This window comes from Myxine glutinosa, chromosome 4 (genome assembly GCF_964187855.1).
Source record: "Myxine glutinosa chromosome 4, kmMyxGlut1.1, whole genome shotgun sequence".
In the NCBI taxonomy this organism is placed as follows: Eukaryota; Metazoa; Chordata; class Myxini; order Myxiniformes; family Myxinidae; genus Myxine; species Myxine glutinosa.
This window is the reverse complement of record NC_136264.1, coordinates 67,005,225-67,028,129: the sequence shown is the minus strand read 5'-3', so window position 1 is coordinate 67,028,129 and position 22,905 is coordinate 67,005,225. Positions and strand designations below refer to the sequence as shown.

The following is a 22,905-nucleotide window of genomic DNA, read 5'->3' as shown; positions in this document are numbered from 1 at the left end:
GAAATCACAAGACGATAATTTACTGCACGAATTGCAAGGACTTCAGTAGACAAAGCGCACATGAAACGTGCTGTGGGAGACTTTCACCGATCGGTAAAAGCTCAGCTAAATGCTCACACGAGAACACAAAACTGGCTCCAATTCGACTTTCATTTTGGTGGGATTAGTTTTGTGGCAAAAAAAAGAAAGAAGATAAAATGGTGGAATGCTAAAGTGGGATGTAAGCGAGAGCTTGGGAGGCTTTTCAAAAACATTCGCTAACAAGACGGGAGCGGAGCTTAAAATGTTGGGGTGTAAACGGGAATTACCATCCAGGGCCAGGAGATGACATTGTCCAGGCGAAGCGCGATGAAAATGAACTGCAGGATGTTCACAGAGCACAGGGTCTCCAACTGAAAGATGCACATTCATAAGATTCGGAAACGGGCCGGGATGGATTCTCCATGAGTAACCGGAATGCCACACCGAACACGTACTCGCTGTGAGGACCGAGTACATGATTGCACGGTCATTTTTTAATTAATTTATTTATTTGAATAAACCGTACATCACCTCAAGGGAACGGTCATGACGAAATCCCCAGATGCAGGCTGCGACGGCGAGAGGAGAAACGAAGAACAGGGGCATGAAGACGAGGAGCCAAGCATAGAGACCACCCGAGATGCGATCGCACACGAGGATCTCAAACATAAGCAAGAGTAAGTGAAGTCCCACAGCAATCAGCATGGCCTTGAAATCCACAAATGCTTCTCCTTCAGTCCTGTAAAACAAAACAAAAAACATCTTCCCTCTTTACTTCCAAAGTCATCGTGCAGCAGATAAACACAAAAATTGTGCATTCTTTGAGAAAAGCATGAAATTTCTAGCAGAGTTAGTACATACCATAAGGTTTATTTTCAGATGTGGAGGGAAGTCAGATTTGACCTCTGAGGACCGTGAGAGGTCAAATCCAAAATGGCCGCCAGTCCACCGGGTCTAATGTTCAAACGCGCTTATAGGTGTCATTTCCAACTAAATTGGGGATGCGCATTCATTTGGTGATACTTTTGAGATCGCCAGAACTCAAGGACATGCATTGAGGTCACGGTCAAGGTCAAATTACGTTAAATATCTATTTTTATGATACTGCAGTTGGAACTGCTATTGGAAAAAGTTCATTTGAACTTTTAAAACTTTATTTTTTTCAGGTGCAGGGAGGGATAGGTACAGAACACCCAAAGACCAGAAATGATGAAAAAAAGTGTTTACACTGCAAGGAATGATGCAATAACCTCTGAAAAAATAACTGTAGTTAACCAAGTATGTCCACAAAAGCTTACATTAAATCAAGTGCAATGATGAAAATTGGTAATGATCAAAATCTAACAGTCTCCAGAACAGAAGCACAGTGCAGTGCACTTGAGTGCAGCTTTGGCACACTTGCAGCGTCCAGTGCACCCTTTCGTGCAGCCACAGTCGATCAATTCATGGCACGACTTTGATGCTTCAGGGAGAGTGCTCCAAAGAGGCTGCCACCGAGTTGTCTCCTTTGTCCAGCCCCAGTCAGATGGCTCTGGCATCTCTGGATCCATGACCAATGCCTGGTTCCAACAGTTGGCCTGGTAGCAAGTGCACTTGATGTGCTGCTTCAGTGCTGCCTGGGTTGGAGAAATAATGGCCAAATGAATGGCCATCCCCAATTTAGTTGGAAATGATACCTTAAATGTTTTTCTACGCTGTTTGGTTCCAAAATTAAGCGCGTTTGAACATTACCCCTGGGGAACTGGTGGCCATCTTGTATTTGACCTCTCACGGTCCTCAGAGGTCAAATCTGACTTCCCGCCACATCTGAAAATAAACCTTATGGTATATACTAACTATGCTAGAAATTTCATGCTTTTCTCAAAAACTGCACAATTTGTTAAAATATGAGAGCTTATCCGCCGTACTATCATTGAGATTCACTGTATAGTCACAACCTGGTCTACTTGTATCTGGCTAGATGTGTAGTCTTCACCATCCTTCCATGCTGTCAACACGTTCTGTGTACAAAGCTAACGACATGCACGTTGGGCCTTCACAAAATACATAGATCTGTTTTATTTATTTTGAACCAGTCTTTTGATCTCAGACTTTCCTTTTCCACCAAGCTATTTCTTCATGATCAGTACTTTGGGGTTAAATTGTTCAAAATCGTTATTTAAAAAAAAAAAAAAAAAAAAAAAAACACGTTACCTGATAATTTTTGTCGCTTTCAATTCCAGGTGAGGATAAATGAGTATATTCGAGCTTGCTAGATTAGCAAAACCATTGTGCAATGCTTTGCTAAAAACACACACACACACACACACACACACACACACACACACACACACACACACACACACACACACACACACACACACACACACACACACACACACACACACACACACACACACACACACACACGCCTTGATGACAATCAAGATTTATGTACTCTGCTACCTGAGATTGAATGCGCTGCAAGCATGACCGATCTTCACTGGCATCTCCAAATGGTAACAAGATGTGATCTCACATTGATCGGTAACAAGATGTTGAACGTCATTCCACCTCCCAATCATGTCATGAAGGCCCAGGATACGTTGTGGCTTATGATGCTGTACCACGTTCCAGTCAATGCTCTACAAATCCCTCTAACCTCCGATGGCACGATGGAGGTCGATGTCATCTTGCGATTGCCCATCGGCTTTGTGTGCAAGCCATCTACATATTATGCATGCAAAAGGAAGATTTCAGACAAGATATTTCCCAGGATGGTTTTTAAAGAGATTTAAATCGTTATGGGATGGAGAGGTGGTGCTCTGTCGTTAGCTACAGAAACGACTCGAGTTAGATCTGGAGCTCATCCATGCACGTCTTGAGCAAAAGCGGCACCGATGCTATGATTATTTAGCACTAATTAAAGCGGAAAAACAATTGACAGTCGAGTTTTACCTTTTTTTAAACCTGGCAAATAAATAAATAAATAAAAAGACAAGGTTGTTTGTGATAACATTGATGAGAATAAAATTGCTGCATCTTTCTTTTTGCACCACTTTCACCAATGTCCTGTACATTTGTGTGGCAAAGGGCACCGCCAGGAATCAAGTAGAGCAACGATTCATCGATCGCTGTGGTAGTTTTGCTTATAACCAGCGGGCGACTCACCGTACATGGAAATGCGTGGGCTACTGTAGGATTTGTAGGCCAACAATAGTTTATAGACATGTTAAGGGAAGGTGGGCCTCCTTAGACGTGACCATTTTTAGAAAACTTGCCCAAAGGCCAACTCTTTACGAATGATCCCGAGGTGTTTGTAAACATACGCAAGCAACTGGAAACAGACAATGCAAGTCTGAAAGACAGATGACTGACAACATATTGCTCTCAACCTGCACTGCATTAGACAAATATACATTATATTGATTTGTCGAAGATTAAAACAATACCTTGACAGTTCAGAGGTCAGCATTGCCACCAAAAGTCACCACATTGCAATCGCTACTCAGGAGAGCCGTGTCACGATGTGTTCACCTGCATTGTGGATTACGCAGCCAGGCAGCAACGCCACCACCAGCCCCGGCCAGAACAACAGCCTTCCACAGCCACAGTGGCGTGAAGACCGCCCAGGGGGAGCACAGTATCAATTTGTCCAACCGCAGAGCCAGGAGTAGCGAGAAGAGGAGCAAGCAGGCATACACCACCAACTTACTGCCAGCAGCACAAGGAAAGAAGAAAGTGAAATGAGGTTTTCTCAAACCTTAATGCTTGAAGCTATTTGGCATGACGATGAGATCGTATTTTTCTTTAACTGCCATAATCATTCCCACGTTCTTGCGGGGTCAGCCAGGGCAAATTTCTGGCCTTTCACCAACTGGCCTGACGTTCAACTAGGGTAGAGCAAGAATTTGCAATTTGTTCATGGTACTGGTGATAGCTCGCCTACTCTTCAAAGGAAACCGTGGGATGTAACATCCACAAAGTAATGCTGGCACACGGGACACCCGGCTTAACATCTATCAGAGGGACAGCACACACATTGATGCCTCACTCTGCTTGCGAAACACCAGGATGGTAGTTTATAACTGGGATGCAATTCAAGCCCAAGATAGACACAGCTCATAGGCAAATGCAAATACCACCAATCTATATCCTGCTAGCCGAATCAGCCAGTAAACTATCAAAATTTCCTTCAAGCCTCGATGCTGAATTGGCAACTCATCGTATGTTGGTTCAAATACAGAGGACAAGGCTATTAGATGGTCTTTTTTCTTTTCTTTTTTTTTCCTTCCACAAAGTCAAAGATTAGAGAGGAGCAGAACAATATAGGATGATTGGGTTTTACTTAACAAAAAAGGCCAGAAGGGAACAAACAAATATAAAAACATGACCTGTAAAAGGTGCGAATTGGAGCACATTATGTGCAATTGAAGAATAAATTAACAAAATGGAAATGTGAGATGACGCAAGATGGCCGGGAGCTGTAACCTTGCAGCAGTGTCGGGAAGAGCAGTCTAACATTGTTGTGGGAATGCCTTCTTGGGGGTAACTTTGCGTAGTATAGCAATAGCTATTTCCCTTACTGCCTGTTTAGAATAAGCACGAGGTAATCCAATTGCGATATAGGATTACGAGTCGTGTATAGAAAGCTGTCACCTTCCCTCCCTAGATGTGTGTCTAAAACCGCTTTTCCTTCTCACCCTTTCCATGTTTAATCTACTTGTAATCTGCCCTAAATGTCCTTTGAAACGTTCCGACAGGCCGTTGGCACAGGTTCAGGAGGGAAAAGCCACCCCGCCATCACGATCCGACCCATGCTGACATTGGCATCGTCTTGGTGAAAGGTCATAAGGGGATGCCCCACACATGAACAGTGACCGAGACCAATGGCAGCCGAGTGGGGTGGCGCTATGGTTTGAGGTGGACGCAAAAACTAAAAGAGGGCAGTGCAAACCGCAGGAGAAGAGATTCCCAGGAGCCTTGTCTCAAAATATGCATAGAAATACCAAGAAATAAAAGTTGACCTTCTGTACTCAAATCCAAAATTCTTGAGTAAATAGCAATGATAACACATTTGACTTCTGTTCCAATAATTATGGACGACACTGTACAACACGATATCTCAAAAGGTTTTGGACAGATTAAACCAAAACTAGTTGGATGAATTGGTTAGGTGACGAGAACAAGCAGATTCGATTTTGGTTGAGGTCTGAATCCAGATCCGGCCCATCATTGGGATACAAAATGTAAACTGTTCAGCCTGGCGGAGGTATGCGCTCTACCGAGTGCCTGTTCTAGTTTGTTCTGTTTTCCTTTTGGCTGTACTTGCCCTGTCTTTTATTGAAGTCCCACAATCTCAGAGGGAAAAACTCGGCATAGTCAATTAAAGGAGATTGCCTATTCATGCAGTTATACACTTGCGCTCGAGAACTTTGCCATTCCTCATTAAAAAAAAAAAAATCACACTCGATATATCATTTTTAGTCCCTACCTGGAGAGGACTATATGTTTGCTCTTAGTCCGTCTGTCCATCACAGCTGTGGTCTTCTAGACTTTCCTCCATAGCCTTTAACATATTCAATTGAAACTTGGTACACGGCTTTATTATGATAAGTTACAGGACACGTTTGCATTTTGGGACGCTTCCCCAATTTTTCACGGAGTTATGCCCCTTTTGAACTTGGACAATATCACATATTGTGCAAGGGTCATTTTCAGCTGCCCTGACTCCACCCCAATTACAATCACGTGCCACATTTTCATGAAGCAGCAGAGATCAGCAGGCCTCAGGATGTAGGCCTGGGTGATAGTCCATGGCCAAGTGCAATTGCAATGATCCCAGGTATATAACCACGATGTATTACAATATATATGCACATAGGCCGTACGCATGGTTTGCTTCATGGATATACATCGGGTTATTTTTATTTTTGACACCGAACACGGCATTATACACCGCCCAAATAAAGGCATGTGTTTACTGATATTGAACTGAAACTTGGTCGGCTTGCTCTCTCGGCTTTCACTGAAAGTCGAGTCATTGAAAGCCTTGTTTGTTTTGTTACATGCTCCTCCCCAAAACCCAGTCACGGTGTACCTCCAAGCCCCGAGAAGAGTCACGGCAGAAAGATGTGTTATTCTGGATGTCAAAGATCAATGGTGAAGCCACACCAATTGTTACCAACAAAAGTATTGTATAAAGGTCACACAAGAATAACAGCACAAAAACAATAGTAATCCATTGTACAACCAATATATATTTCCTATGATGGTACCATCAGTTTCGTAATATATAACTCACTGTGCTCCTTTTGAGCGAAAAGAAGAACATTCCCAATGTCTCTTTCCCGGCTTCAAGCCAAAGTTGCTTCCGGCTTCAAGCCAAAGTCGATTCCGGCTTCAAGCCAAAGTCGATCCACTCCAGTGATCGTCCGTACGATGTCGTATCGAGACCAGAATCCCGTTGGGTTGACAGTCACAGTCCTGCTGCCAAAGCTGCGCAAAGGCGCCCTCAAGGCGACTGGGAAATCACACCCTCGGGTATGAACGTTCCACGGCTCAAAATCGGCGAACCGCAGATTTCCCACTCAAAAGCCACGTTACACACGCACACCAGATTAACGTCTGAATGCGGTGAAAATGGTTGAAGCGAAGTGAAAAACCTTGAGCGATGTGCAAATCCTGTGCGAGGGAAAAATGGCCGACGGCCCGTTCTCGTGGCGTAACGGCACTCCAACGATTCTCTTCGGAATCGATCGCAAAACCTGTTATGCAGGTTTATCTGTCACAGCGATGACAACTCTGTCGCAGGAATCCCTTTTCCGGGAAACCCAACGTTGTGCAGAAAAAAAACCGAATAGTTCACAATTATTATATTTCTTTTTTTTTAAGAAAAAGTGATTAATCGATGTATTTGGATCATTTAAAACAATATACGACAATCATAAACCAGATTAGGCTTTCCAAATATGTGGAGAGGAACGTGGTAGCAGCAAACCTGTCACTGGGGAATATGTCGGGACGACACAAAAAAATGGCCACCCCAGTTCCGACCTTATTTGGAATTTCCCAGCATTTTGAAATCAAGCTCTTTCATTCATTTTAATGTTTCGTTTCTCCACCTGACTTGTTTGTTTTGTGGGCAGGGGTAGAACAAATTATGGATGGTTGTGTAAATAGCATCATGTGGAAAATTGTGGTTCAATTGTCAAGTAGAAATAACGAGTTGAACCACCTTCGTTTGTGCCTGTATTATATTCCAATTAAAATGTGTATCGAGTAATATCAGTGATACAGATGACGCTGCAGGCCAATGTGAATGCATCTAATAGTAATATGCTGAACTGCGTCAGCATTACATTGCACTAAACATACAGGGGTGAGTAGTATACAAAATATATGGGAAGTACGTGACAAAATAAGTATCGTGTTAAACCACATGCATGCTGCAGCCTTTTTGTCTCTCGGTGTTGACGTCACCACGAGCACGGCAGGCTCGCCAGGAAGCTGTCTTTCTCTTCGAGTCATCCCGATACTTGGCACCAGAGGCTGCGTTCGTTGGTTCCTTGCATTTCATACATTGCTGTTTATTCTGTGCCATTTTCCTTCGTAAATTATGCATTTTGTAGTACCTCAGATTGCAAGACAACATGCATGACAGACATTTTACGACAGGACGTGAGTTGCGCATGTGTATGGTGTTTTTTTTTTTATCAGTGTTGTTAGTTCTGAAAACGCTCAAGAATAAAAGGTACTGAAGGAGCTGGGGCTCCCACGTCGATCAGAAGAATGGACGCGACAAAAAGCTGGAATTCATCTGAGTTGCTTTATTGAAATCAAACACTCAGGCACTCTGAAAACCCGTTTATCGGTCAGCAATATATATCTATTAACCCAGGGGGTTTGCCCAGGCCCGGCGCCAGGGGGCGTGGCCCAGCGTCCTGGCTGCGGCCTGGCAAGTTGAGGGCGAGCCTGCCCGGGCATGCCCGGGCATGCCCGGGCGTCCCGACCGAGGCCTGGCAAGTTGAGCGCGGGCCTGCCCGGGCGTCCTGGACGAGCCCGGCATGGTGATCGCTCCGCGTCCTTGATAGGTGCAAGGCGATTGTGAAACCCCAGCGGCAGCCGCTACACACGTCCCCCCAGAATCGACTTGCACCGGCAGGGTCAACTTGAGGGGGGTCCTGATGACCCGGCCGAAGCGACCCCTGGCGGGTCGTGGGAGGGGGTCCGGTGAGGTGGTGGGCGGTCGAGTGGGGGGCCCCGTGGACGGGGGGCGGCCTCGCCGCGGCGGAAGGGCCACCCGTGGTGGGTGGTCGACGTCCACGTGCGCCGGCTTGAGGCGGTCCACTGTAATCCGGTCCGACCTGCCGCCGATGTCGATGACGAACGACTTGTCGTCCCGTCGTAGCACCCGGAAGGGCCCGTCGTACGGCGGCTGGAGTGGCCACCGATGTGCGTCGTGACGCACAAAAACATACTCCGCTGTGCGGAGTGCTGGGGGGCCGTAGGACTGGGAGTCACCGTGGTGGGATGTCGGCACGGGGGCAAACCGTCGGGCGGCCTCCTGGAGGTCCAAGCGCTGGTGAGCTGCGGACCAGGGACTGGTAGCGTCGGGCACGAATTCGCCCGGGACGCGTAGCACCTGGCCATAGACCAGCTCGGCGGTGGATGCCTGGAGGTCCTCCTTGGGGGCCGTGCGAAGGCCCAAAAGGACCCATGGCAGCCGGTCGGCCCAACCGCCGTCTTGAAGGCCGGCCATGAGCGCGGCCTTCATGGAGCGGTGGAATCGCTCGCACAACCCGTTTGCTTGGGGGTGGTAGGCCGTAGTACGGTGGAGCTTGACCCCCAGGTTGCGGGCGACCGCGCCCCACAGCTCGGAGGTGAACTGTGGTCCGCGGTCTGACGAGATGTCCGCCGGTGCGCCGAAGCGGGCGACCCAGGTGGCGATGAAAGCCTGCGCCACGTCGGCGGTGGTGGTGGAGACGAGGGGAACGGCCTCCGGCCACCTGGTGGTCCTGTCCACCATGGTGAGCAGGTGTGTGAACCCCCGTGACGGGGGGAGGGGGCCCACCAGATCCACGTTGACGTGGTCGAAACGTCGTTCGGGCACGGTGAAAGGTGCCAGCGGGGCCTGGGTATGTCGGTGGACCTTGGCCCGTTGGCAGGCCGTACAGGCGCTGGTCCAATCGCGGACGTCCCGACGAAGGCCGTGCCAGACGAAACGCGCCGACACCAGCTTCTGGGAAGCTTTCCGGCCCGGGTGGGAAAGGCCGTGGAGGGAGGCGAAGATGCGGCGTTGCCAGGTGACGGGCACGATGGGGCGAGGCTGGCCTTGGGAGACGTCGCAGAGCAGGACAGTGTCCGCGCAGGGGATGTCGGCCAGGCGGAGGCCCGTGTCCGCCGCCCGGAGGGCTTGCACCGTGGAGTCGGTGGTTTGGTCCGCCGCCATAAGCGCAAAATCCACGCCCAGGTGGACCGCGTTCGCGCTGGCCCGGGAAAGACAGTCGGCCACGGCGTTGTTTTTGCCGGCGACGTGCCGGATGTCCGTGGTAAACTCCGACACGGCGGAGAGGTGGCGCTGTTGGCGGGCCGACCATGGCTCCGTGACCTTGGCCATGGCGTAAATCAACGGCTTGTGGTCGACGAACGCCGTGAAAGGTCGGCCCTCCAGGAGGTGGCGGAAATGGCGGACGGCCAGGTGTAGACCGAGGAGCTCCCGGTCAAACGTGCTGTATTTGAGCTCGTTCGGCCGGAGCTGCCGGCTGAAAAAAACGAGTGGCTGCCAAACCCCGTTCACCCATTGCTCATGTACGGCGCCCACCGCGTAGTCGGAGGCATCCGTGGTGAGGGCGATGGGAGCGTTGAGCACCGGGTGAGCGAGCAGTGTTGCGTCGGCGAGGGCCCGCTTTGAGCGTTGGAAGGCCGCATCCATTGCTGCGGACCAGGCGATGTCGTGCTTGGCCGGCTTGCCCCGGAGGGCGTCGTAGAGGGGCCGCATGAGGTGAGCAGCGCGGGGCACGAAGCGGTGATAAAAATTCACCATTCCCAGGAATTCCTGCAGGGCCTTTATGGTGCGGGGACGCGGGAACGTGGTGATGGCCTCGACCTTGGTTGGCAGCGGCACGGCCCCGTTCTTGGTGATGTGGTGGCCCAAAAAATCAACGGCCGTCGTGCCGAAGTGGCATTTGGCCAGGTTGACGATGAGGCCGTGCTCGCTGAGGCGCTCGAACAGTGTTCGGAGGTGGAGGAGGTGCTCGGCCCGGGACGTGCTGGCGACGAGGATGTCGTCCAGGTAAACGAAAAGGAACGGCAGGTCACGCAGCACGCCGTCCATCAAGCGCTGGAACGCCTGAGCCGCGTTCTTGAGACCAAACGGCATCCGCAAGAATTCGAATAAGCCGAACGGCGTGATGACTGCCGTTTTAGGGACGTCGGCCGCCCTGACAGGTACCTGGTGATATCCCCGTATGAGATCAATTTTCGAAAAAATGACCCGTCCCGCCAGACGGGCGGAGAAGTCTTGGATATGCGGGATCGGGTACCTGTCGGGGGTGGTAGCGTCATTCAGACGGCGGTAGTCGCCACACGGGCGCCATCCACCCCCCGGCTTTGGCACGATGTGCAGTGGCGAGGCCCACGCGCTATCGGAGCGCCGCACGATGCCGAGGTGCTCCAACGCGTCGAATTCGGCCTTCGCTACGGCGAGCTTGGCTGGGTCGAGGCGGCGGGCCCTGGCGTAGACCGGCGGGCCCGTGGTTGGTATGTGGTGCTCGATCCCATGCCGTACTGCGACGGCCGAAAACGTCGGCCGCGTGAGGGCCGGGAACTCCGTGAGCAGGCGAGCAAACTCGTTCGCCGACGGGACGGTGCATGCCAGCTCGGTCGGCGCGGAGCTGCTCAATGTGCATACCAGGGAGCTGAAGGTTTCAGCGTTGATTAAACGACGCCGTTGGACGTCCACCAGCAGTCCGTGTGCGCAGAGGAAGTCGGCGCCTAGCAGAGCCACGGGCACGTTGGCGGTTACAAACGTCCAAGCAAAGCGTTGGCCGCCGAAGCAGAGGGTGACGTTGCGCGGGCCGAAGGTGCGGATAGTCGATCCGTTGGCCGCAACTAAGGAGGGGCCGCAAACCGCGGATTGCCTGTCCTGGTCAGAGGCGGGTATGACGCTCAGTTGGGCGCCGGTGTCGCACAGGAAGCGCCGTCCGGACGCTTTATCCGTGATGAACAGTAAGTTGCCCGTATGGCCGGCGCTCATGGCTGGTAATGAACGCCGGCCCGGCCGTTTCCCGGCCTGCCGAAGGTGCACGGGGGTCGGCATGTCCGGGCCTTTTGTCCGAACCTGGCATGATAGTAACACCACGCTTGGTCGGGTGGAGGTGGTCGGCACGGTAGAGCGGCCGCCAATTGCGTCGGCAGTTCGGCCGTCGACCGTGCCGGGTGCTCGGGCGCCATGGTTGTTGCGTCGGACGGCGGTGGGTCCCATGTCGCCGCTGCGATGCGCCGTCCTGCAGCGGAGATCTTGTCGGCTTCTCTGGCAAGGGCCCGGGGATCTGTGATCGTCGTGCTTGCCAGGGCGAGGCGTACCGGGTTAGGCAGCTGACGGAGGAACAGCTCCCGGAACAGGAATGCCGGAGAGTGCTCGCCGAGCAGTGAAAGCATGTAGTCCATTCGCTCGGAAGGGCGCGTGTCGCCGAGCTCAGGCAGTTCGAGCAGGCGCCGTGCGCGTTCCGCCGATGGGAGGGCGAAAGCATCGAGGAGAAGCTTTTTAATCGCGCCGTATTTGTCAGCGGCTGGCGGGCTTTCGAGGAGGCTCAGGGCGCGGGCCGCTGTAGCCGACCCGAGCGCAGCTACCACATGGTGGAAGCGGGTGTCGTCGGCCGTGATGCCTCGCAGGGCGAACAGGGACTCCGCCTGTGCGAACCAAACCGCCGCGTGAGCCTCCCAGAAGGTAGGCAGTTTAAGGGCGACTGCCGTGTCCATGTCGATAGGTCACCAATGAAGGAGCTGGGGCTCCCACGTCGATCAGAAGAATGGACGCGACAAAAAGCTGGAATTCATCTGAGTTGCTTTATTGAAATCAAACACTCAGGCACTCTGAAAACCCGTTTATCGGTCAGCAATATATATCTATTAACCCAGGGGGTTTGCCCAGGCCCGGCGCCAGGGGGCGTGGCCCAGCGTCCTGGCTGCGGCCTGGCAAGTTGAGGGCGAGCCTGCCCGGGCGTCCTGGACGAGCCCGGCATGGTGATCGCTCCGCGTCCTTGATAGGTGCAAGGCGATTGTGAAACCCCAGCGGCAGCCGCTACAGTACGACTTTTGAAGGCTTGGGGACTTCACTCTTTACAGCGGATCATTTTGTACACATTTCAAGGGGCCGCCATTTTTCTTTTCCGGTGCCATCACTACATATGGAATACAACCTTGCTCCATGATACGACTCTGCTAGATACATGGAATTGACTTCTGCCTGAAGAACAAATGATAAAATTAAAAATGTATTCCACCAATGTGGGAATTTGTGCGTGAATCCAATCGCGTCAAAATGACCTCGGCATGACAGTCCACTTCTGTGACACCTTTGATTTCAAAGCCGTGGGCTTGAGGTACAGCCAGAAGCGGTGGGGCTGCAGATACCACTGACAGCGCTTGGCAGGGTCAGATGGCAAAACTTGTCAAATCGCATCTCCTGCAATGAGGCTAAAACACAAGGCTTGTCGCTCTCGCATCACAGACATGTTGGTGTACTCTTTTTACCGCTTCGCATCTTGTCGACCTCCCTGTGCCCCCTCAGCACTCAGACCCTTCCCTGCTCCTCTGAGATTCATGTATTCTTGCAGTAACTCCAAAAATCCAGCCTTTACTGCACACCTTTCCTCTCATTAATGTAATTGCCTTCCCAAGGCTGTTCAATCCCACTTCTCTCTAGGGCCTAGAGCTGTACACTACTATACAACGTCAACCCCCAATTCATCCCACAAAACCTAACCTATTCACTTGCAGGTTACTATTTCTAAGTCTTCAAACTCCTATTTATTCTTTCAATTGCTTGTTGTACCCAACTCGGGCTGCACTGTCGGTTTGTTTAACTTTATTATTATTATTATTATTATTAAACCCTCTGTCACCTTACCACAAGAGTGACTGCACACATACCACACACAAAAGTGCAAATTATAACTTTTGCTTTTAAATTTTCTGGGCCCCACCTCGAGCCCTGACATACTTCGCCCCCTCCCCTTTCGCTCGCCATTGGGCCAGAGCGACCTCCCCATGACCCTTCACCGCGATCTCGTCTGGTGATGGGCTGCAGCTGAAAGAGCCTGTGCTATACTCCCAGCAATACTTGTGCCGCAAGGCCTAACAGCATTTTAAAAGAACATAAAGACAGTTTACAGAGAGGATTAAACAGTAAAAATGGGGTCAAAAGGGTTGATAATTTTCCAATAGACTGAGATGGGTGGACGTTGTCTAACTGGACACATAAGGGACGCATATCTAATGTCACAATTAATTACTTCACGTTTACTGTTACTCTGGACAAGTGGTTCCGAAAGTTTTTTTTGTCCATGACCCAAAATTTTAAATCACATTTGCCTTGTGACCCAAATGGTACAGATACAAACGAAAAAAATTGCCGAGAAAATGCTTTCAACATGGACTCCCCCTTCCAAAACCAGGATTTTGAGGGGAGGGGGAGGGGGGGCTCAAGTTTGGGGGTCACGACCCTGGGTTTGAGAACCCCTGCTCCAGAAATTGATTTTAAGAAAATACCTGTTATATACGAAGCATTATTAACCCACAGGAACCATTTCCACAACCTTATCATGGATTGTATTTGTGACTGCAGTCCTAAATTCATCCAAAGAATGTGTATTTGATGAGCAAAGTTTTACATAGCCCCATGAAACGCAGTCAAATGGGGACAGGTCAGGCGAACTCGGTGGCCATGCAATTGGTCCATGTCTGCTGATCCACTTGTCTGGGAAGACATCATTCAGGAACCGTCACACATTCGAAGCATCGGGGCAGGAAGCTTCGTTTTACCAGTACAAGGTGATATGTGAAAGATTTAATAGTCATAGTTTCGTGAGCGAAGAAATTCTACAACATCGCAAGATGTCGATCATCGACTGTTGCTTCTTCCCAAAAAAAAAAAGAGAAAAGGAAGGACCAATGATGAGCAACTCCACGATAGAACACGACATTGATCGTGATGACTATCTTTAACGTTGCCAGCCTTCCTGAGGTTTCTGTGTCCCAAGTGTGGTGATTGTGGTGGTTCACTTTACTACTGATGTAGAAGTTACCTCATCAGAAAATTTCAACAAAGACACCCAGGGTATTGTGGATTTAACAAGAGCAATAACAAAAATTCATGAATTATGGTTATACATGCCGTTTACAGCGTGTGTGTGTGTGTGTGTGTGTGTGTGTGTGTGTGTGTGTGTGTGTGTGTGTGTGTGTGTGTGTGTGTGTGTGTGTGTGTGTGTGTGTGCATATATACATGTATGTACACATACATATGTACATATGCACATATACAGTTGTGGCCAAAAATATTGGCACTGTTGCACTTTTTTCAAATAACGCACCATTTCTTCCAGAAAATTGTTGAAATTAAAAATATTTTGGTATCCACATATATTTTTGGTTTGCAGTGGAACAAAACAAAAAAAGTTGAAAATATGACTAAATCTTAGCTTATTCCACACAGAAATCCTAAAATGGCCCGGACAATATTATTGGCACCTTTTAGAAATAATTAGATTTCAAGCAGGTGATTCTCCTTTACTTTGGAATTGAACTCACCTATGGTGAGATGCAGGTGCCTGCAATATAAAAATCACTCATTCAACCAGTTTGAAGAAAGAAAAGGAGTCATTCTTCTGTTTTGTGTCACTGTGTGTACCGCAATGAGCATGGAGAAAAGAAAGAAAACCAGAGAATTGTCTGAGGAGGTCAGACATAAGATTGTAGCCAAGCAAGGACAATCTCAACACTACAAGTCCATCTACAGAGACCTTGATGTTCCTGTGTCCACCATACGCAATGTTATCAGGAAGTTTAAGGCCCATGGCACTGTAGCCAACCTCCCTGGACGTGGCCGCAAGAGAAAACCTGATCAAAGATTGCAGCGAAGGATTGTTCGAATGGTGGAGAAGCACCTCGATCAATTGCCAAATAGATTGAAGCTGACCTTCGGACACAAGGTACGACAGTTTCAACTCACACCATCCGTCACCAACTCAATGAAAGAGGTTCTATGGTACAAGACACAGGAGGACCCCACTGCTGAGAGAGAGACATAAGAAAGCCTGACTGGAGTTTGTCAAAACACACCTGAACAAGCCAAAATCCTTCTGGGAGAATGTCCTGTGGACAGATGAGTCCAAATTGGAGCTTTGTGGTAAACACATCATCTATATGTTTACAGAAACCAAAATGAAGACTTCAAATAAAAGAATACCTTCCCTACAGTCAAACGGGGAGGAGGTTCAGTGATGTTTTGGGGTTGCTATGCTGCCTCTGGCACTGGGTACCTTGAATGTGTGCATGGCATCATGAAATCAGGAGATTACCAAGGCATTTTGGAGCAATGTTCAACCAAGTGTCAGAAAGCTGGGTCTTCGTCGAAGGTCATGGGTCTTACAGCAGGTCAATGACCCCAAACACACTTCAGAAAGCACCCAGGAATGGTTCAAGACAAAACACTGGACTGTTCTGAAGTGGCCAGCAATGAGTCCAGATCTAAATCCCATTGAACACCTGTGGGGAGATCTGAAAACAGCAGTTGGGAGAAGGCATCCTTCAAATCTGGAAGAACTGAAACAGTTTGCAAAAGAAGAGTGGGACAAACTGCCAGTAGAGAGGTGCAGGAAGCTCATTCATGGCTAGAGAAAGCTCTTGAATGCAGTTATTTTATCCAAAGGTTGTGCTACCAAATATCAAGTCAAAGGTGTCAATAATTTTGTCAATGCAATTTCTTTTTATTTTCTGATTTAAAAGGATATATTAAGTTCTGAATCAAAAGCAAAGGTTCTGTAATACTAACAGTGAAATAAAGAATTGTGGAGACCAAATACTTGTCAATTTCAACTTATTGTCGCGTGACCGTCTTTGATTAATATCAGGTGGTCACGGATGCCGATCGCGAAGGCCTTAGCCCCTAAGGCGAAAACTCAATGGCGGACTCAAAAATGGCGGGACCAAAAAAGCTACACCAAAGCGCGCGGGATGGAGGGGAGCGGCGAGACCCCCGCAGTCTTACCTGTTCTCGGGGCGTCTCCAATGCTGCTGTAAATTAAACAAATCACACGGAAAACTGCGTTCAGGAATATATACAGAAAATAATACAAGGGTTTATTCAAATAAAAGCAAGGACAGGAAAATACGGGCTGATAATAAAATAAGGTGACTAAATTGGGATCCCACACACCGACTTCAGAAACAAGAACAAAGGAATGGAATACGAAAGAAAATGTCTCGTCATGTAAAGTCTAACCGCGGAGCTCGGGCATATTTGGTCTTTGTCGTCTTCAGTGTAACACGGCCCCGCGGCCCTCTCCGAGCACCACCAGGCCTCGTCGGTTCAACGGCACACCACGAGGTCCCTCGCTCCAAAGGTCAAATGCAGGGCTGCACGAAGCAAGCGAACACCACTCGGGCTGCCGGCCGGGACTAAAGCTGCTCGAGGGGTAACTCTCCACTCGACCAGGGACAGGACTCTCCAAACTCGGGATTGCACCGGGACTGCCAACTCAAGCCGGGAACTGCGAACCAAACTGGTCAACTGCTCTGAACAAACTCACTTGCAACTCGCGCTCGGCACTCGCTGATCTCTCCTCGCCAACTCACTCACGAAAGTCCTGCCGCCCCTCGTATCACTCCGCAGCGGTGACGTCAGCCTTGGCGCGCCACCCAATCAGTGGCCTCCACCGAACCTCAAGCTTCGCTCAGGCCCACGCCCCCCGACCTCGCTCCCTACTCCGTGGTAATAGCGCATGGCAATCGAGGTGGATAGGCCTGTCGGAGGTGTAAATGGCGGCGGCCATGTCCTGGCCTGGTTTCCTTCCTAAGTCATGTCAGGGGAGGGCGTTACTTAGTGTTGTAAGGCGTCTATGTTGTAAGGTGTCTTAAGGATCCGTCGGAATGTCTATGTTGGTCTGCAGTGCCAAAAGGGACAATGGTTTGGCTAACCAGGTGACACAGGGGCGCTACTCTTTAATCCCTAACTCTACTTAACACACGAACCTCCTGGTAGATTCACAAGTATTCTCCTTACCGACAAAACGCCTACACATGAAATTACAGGTAGTTTTCCTTACCGCGACACACGAAGCATGTTACCTACTCAGATCTATCTGCTCTACATATCACTACCCCGCCAGACATAACATTATTTTTAGAGAAAATTGTGAGTTATTTGAAAAAAGTGCAAGGGTGCCAATATTTTTGGCCATGGCTGTATACCTACATCTATGTATATTTATGCAGTGCCTTCAGAAAGTATACACACCCCTTGACTTTTTCACATTTTGTTCTGCTACTGCCCAAATTTAAAATGGATTGAATTGAGAATTTTTGATGAGATTTCTCTGCCACAATGCTCCGAATGTGTGATAGTTCTTCAATGATATCTTCCAAGATAATTGGGGACCAGTAGACATGGACCAATTACTTGGACAGCACATTCACCTGCCAATTTTATGGGGCTAGGTAAAACAGTTGTTACTCATCAAAACCACATTCTTTGAATGAACTTAGGGCTACCATCACAAATACAATTACATCCACCACCCAAGGTGGATGGAAGTTGTGTTTTAACCCCTGTCTGTCTGCCTGTCTGTCTGTGAACAAGATATCTCAAAAGGTTGTGGACAGATTTGGACGAAACTTGTTGAACTGGTTGTGTGTGTGTGTGTCAAGGACTAATCGATTCGATTTTGGTGAAGTTCTGAATATGGATTCGGACACAAGAATTATTTAATTCGTAAGTGATTCTTCACCATTGAGTGATGGGACTAAAACCGATACATAGCACGATATCTCAAAAAAGTTATGGACGTCTTTGGACAAAACTTGGTGGACCGATTGGGGTATATGACAAGGACGAATCATTTCGAGTTTGGTGAAGATCTGAATATGGATTCGGACACGGGAATTATTTAATCTCTGACTCTTCACCATTGAGAGATCGGGCCAAAAGCGATATATAACATGATATTTTAAAAAAAGTTTATGGACGACTTATGAATAAACTTAGTGGATGAGTTGGTTAGGTGACAAGAACAAGCCGATTAGATTTTGATTCTGGTCCGAATCCAGATTCAGCCTGTCAGTGGGATACAAAACAAACTGTTCAGCCTGGCCGAGGTACGCTCTCAAACCGAGTGCCATTCTAGTTATTAATGAAATCACTTGGCAGCAACTGGAGGATGTTTTCAACAAGTTGGAACAATCGGATTGAACGATATATTATGAAAGATGGCAGTTATGCTGAAGCCTAAAAAATTTAACTATATCGAGTGAAGACTGAATTAATGCATTCTTGCACCAGCTATAGTTTGTTTTTTTTTCTATGGATACACATCAAAATTTATAAAAATTCAAATTTGTACAAAGACTATGTAGTGTCCCGACACACCGACACACACACGTTTATACCGTGCCACAGAATAATTGAAATTGCTTAATTCGAGATAGACTCAAGGACGACCCAGATAATTTGAACGGCTCAGTGAATAAATAAACGGGAAAGTGGGTAAAAAGGCACACAGGGGAGTGTATGAATGGGTATATGAGTAGGCTTGCCAGTCCTAGCTGCAATGACACACACACAAACACACACACAACCCCCTCCCGAGGAGGATAGACCGTTAAATTTCTGGAAAGGAATTTTATGAGGACCCCAAAGAACACAAGGAGGCGGACTGGATCCAAAACTTGGAGGTAAAAAAATAAAAACAGCATCTAAAAGGAAATGGCATCAATGATATTTGATGAAGAAAAAACCCCCAGCTCCTAAAGGGAAATGGCATCAATGATATTTGATGAAAAAAAAAAATCCCAGCTCCTAAAGGGAAATGCCATCAATATTTGATGGAGAAAAAAAACAAAAAACAAAAAAACAAAAACGAACTTACAAAAATACCAAACTTTAAAAGGCCTTGCCCATAAGGAATTCCAAACGTCTTAGTAAAAGCAACTAAATGCTCTCCACAATTTAGATGCACTCCAAGTCAGGGCCTTTCTTGTCTTGCTCAATGTTTAATCATTAACTTTCCCCTCTTTATTTATTTATTTATTTTGTTTGGCCATGAAATCCAACGTGCTTCCTCAAATCCAACAAACTTATCCAAGGAGCAGTGGTGCAAGTCCTGCACCGTGGTGTAGTCTGGAGCGCACCAGAGCGGACCTCCAGCACCTTTATCTATCCGAGGTGAACAGTTTAAAAAAAACAAAAAAAACACAGCAACAACAACAAAAACAACATCCACATTCACAATCGGTTGAGTTATTGGGCTTTGTGTGCTTTCATGGCCAAACAATCGCGGTCAAAGCTTGTTCGTCATGTCAGTCTCTCATTTGTTTGTGAGTACAACAACTCAAAACACTTTCAGCTATCTTCGTCAAAAGTGGATTCCGAAGGACCAAAGTGAGGCTGTCGATGTTATTTGACCATATATGTCAAAGGTCAAGGTGACATCTGACCTTATTCCCCATATCGGGGTGGAAGTGTCTACGCCAAGCCCTGCCAACTGATTGACGATTCCTGACTATTGTTCCTGAGCCACTGGTGGGAAAGATATCGTCAAATGACCATGTATTAAAGGTCAAAGTTCTCTCGATTTTCATCATAAGTCAGGCTAATGCCCGACGACTTCTTGTTATTTGCAAAATCGAAGATTTTTCAAGTATATTGGTCGGTCGACTTTGTAATTCTGTCAATCGCCTACAATTCACAATTCCAAAAGTGAGTCATGAAACTTACCAAGTTGTCGAGGTCATCACAACTAAGAATCCTCTTGATTGAGGTCAAAGGTCATCTTGTGGATTTTGTGGTCCATCAAAGTAAAACAAAATCCATCAAAGTGGATTTTACAAGTATCATGCTCTGCACGACGTCTTTCTTCTTTGTTTGCTTGTCTGTCTGTGTTTGTGAACAGTATATCTCAAAAGGTTGTGGATGGATTCGGACGAAATTTGGTGGAGAGGTTTCGGGTGCGACAAGGACGAAATAATTCGATTTAGGTGAAGATCTGGATTCGGATCTGGATCTGAGAATTTTTAAAGTGATTCTTCACCAATGAGAGATCAGGCAAAAAAAACAAAAACGATATATAGCAGGATATCTCAAAGTTGTGGCCAAATTCAGACGAAACTTGATGGATAAGTGTGTGTGCGACTGTGGCTTTCAAAATTTTGCAGGTTTTAAGGCGTTTCTGGTTTTTGGGTTGCCGGATAATGGGTCCCCATTACCTCTGTTACATATTTTGTTTTCTTATTGGAATTACCCAACGATGTTGAAGCCCAGGCCAAGATGGAACATTTAAAACATTTAAAAGCCCAGGCCAAGATGGAATTCCAAACTTATGGTTAAAGCAACTAGATTGCTCTCCACAATCACTACACTTGAGCATTCAACAAACTTATCCAAGGGGAGGAGACCTTGGATGAGTGGCTCACAGTAGATAACACCTTCCTTAACCCAAAGACCAAACAACCCCACGTATAGACCAATAATCTTTCTGCCAATAACGGACAAACTCCTGATAGGATTCATCACAGAAATTATATACAATCACCTAACACAAGGCCTGGAGGCAGAACAGAAGGTATGTAAAAGAGGATGCTGTGGAATGATAAATCACCTCCTACTAAACAAGGCCATACTCGAAAATTGCAATACAAGAAGAAAACAATTATCCACAGCATGGTCAGACTACAAAAAAACCTTTTGATAGTGTACCACATTAATGGATGATATGATGCATGCAATTGCACAAGATCAACCCCCAAATAATCAAACTGATAAAGCAATGGAGCTTTGAAATACCACTGATATTACAGCATCAAAAGGAAAGACCAAAATACCAGGAGTGAAGATACGAAAAAATGAGGCTGAAAATGAGGTAGAATGAAGCCGATCCTGAAAACATACCCATTTCCAAGGAACAAAATTAATGCCATAAACCAACTCGCAATACCATTATAAACTGGCCACAATGCGGAATAATAAACTGGCCACAATAAGAAATTAAATAAACTGGATATCAAAACAAGGAAACTCCTCACCATCCACAAAACGTTTTAGAAAAACAAATGCATCCCGAGAATGCACATGCCGAGACGAGGAGGTAGTGGCATGATTGAGCTCAACCAAGTGCACAGAATGACAACTGTATAATTGGCCAAATACCAGCACATAAAAAGTGCAACAGACTACCGAATCCAATTTGTAAACAAACACGAAGACAACAAACCAGAGAAGGTCTCCCTAACTCACAGAGCAAACCATTACCAAAAAATGGACAGGTAAGAAGGGAAGATGCCACACAAGAAAATGAAATGAGTGCAGCCCCAACAATTGCAAAAAAGAAGAAAGAAATATCAACAGATATAACCTACAACTGGGAAAACGATAACAGAGCAGGAAAATATATATAACAAAACGAAAAGAAAAAAAAAGTTGGACAGATTGGAAGTAGACAAAGAAGGCACTTTGGAATGGCCAAGAAGAGGTCAGCTCAACTGGGATGGAGAACGAAACATTATAAATGCCCCAGATCAAGGACACTAGACCAATGGCTTTAAGAAAATGTCGGGACTCAGTCAATCGGACAGTGTAGGTTTTTCAAGGTAGAAACAAAAGTACAAGCCACCTCCTATGATGTAAAAAAAAAAGCTCATGTCAGAGTAGCTGTACACCCAAAGGCACAACAAAGCATGTCGAGTAATCCACTGGCACACCTGCAAAAGTCTCAATATCCCAGTTCCAGAAAACTCGTGGAAACATGAACCAAAAGCAATCACTGAAAAAAAGGAAGTAATGCTCACATATGACCTAATAATCCCATCAAGCGTGAACATAGAAAACAAAGCATTGCGCCCAGATATAGTACTTAGGTATATAAAAAAAAGAAAGTAAGGCATTGGTAATTGAGGTATCAGTCCCCAGTGATTTTGGTCTAAATAATGCAGAAATAAAGAAAATGACCAAATACAAAGCCCTCAAAAATGAAATGAAAAGACCCTGGAAGCTGAAGAACACTGAAATTGTACAAGTGATTATTAGAACAATGGAAATGATAAAAAAGAACCTTATCGGGATCTTAAAAACCATCCCTGGGAATATTACGACAAACAAACTACAGTTGGAAGCTGTCCGTGGCTCGGTGATGATCCTCAAAACAACCCTTGGAAAAAAACTTTGAGAACTAGAACGCCACTCAGTAGAGCGCATACTACTGCCGTGGGTCAAGTTGGAATAGTACGATTTCACAAAAAGTTTGAGGGAGTAGTTCAGTGACAACACAAGACAAGACAACACAAGACAGACACTGCACAGATATATATTTAGAATATATAGAAGATAATGTTTAAAAAAAAACAAGGCAATTTCACTTGCATTTTAGGATTCAGTGTTCAATTCCATATAGGTGTGTGTATTTTGAGGCATGTGTGACTTCAAATAAAATTGTAAGCCAGGAAAACGTTCGTTTCATTCCTTAGGGATACGTACAACATGTAAAACTGGCCCAAACGTCAAAACAAAACTCGCTCATTTTAAGTCGTACAAGCTAATACGACCACTCATTCTTCTGGGAAGAATCCCGTGCACATGCGTGTCACACTTATAAGTCACCTACGTCTTTATAAGTTCATCAAATACTGACACCGCGA

General features: G+C 47.0%; 1 protein-coding gene across 2 annotated transcripts in view; it reads right to left on the bottom strand.

Annotated features, from left to right (window-relative positions):
* Positions 1-22,905, bottom strand: part of TMEM185A (transmembrane protein 185A) — a 39,298-nt gene that overhangs the window by 8,734 nt on the left and 7,659 nt on the right. The window contains exons 2-4 of one of the 2 annotated variants that reach the window (XM_068101620.2): positions 3,538-3,714; positions 553-760; positions 309-392 (exon numbers count right to left, since the gene is read on the bottom strand). In XM_068101620.2, the coding sequence (XP_067957721.1) occupies positions 309-392; positions 553-760; positions 3,538-3,714 (469 nt within the window). The remainder of the gene's footprint in view (positions 1-308; positions 393-552; positions 761-3,537; positions 3,715-22,905) is intronic. The other variant, XM_068112473.2, reaches the window with a different exon arrangement.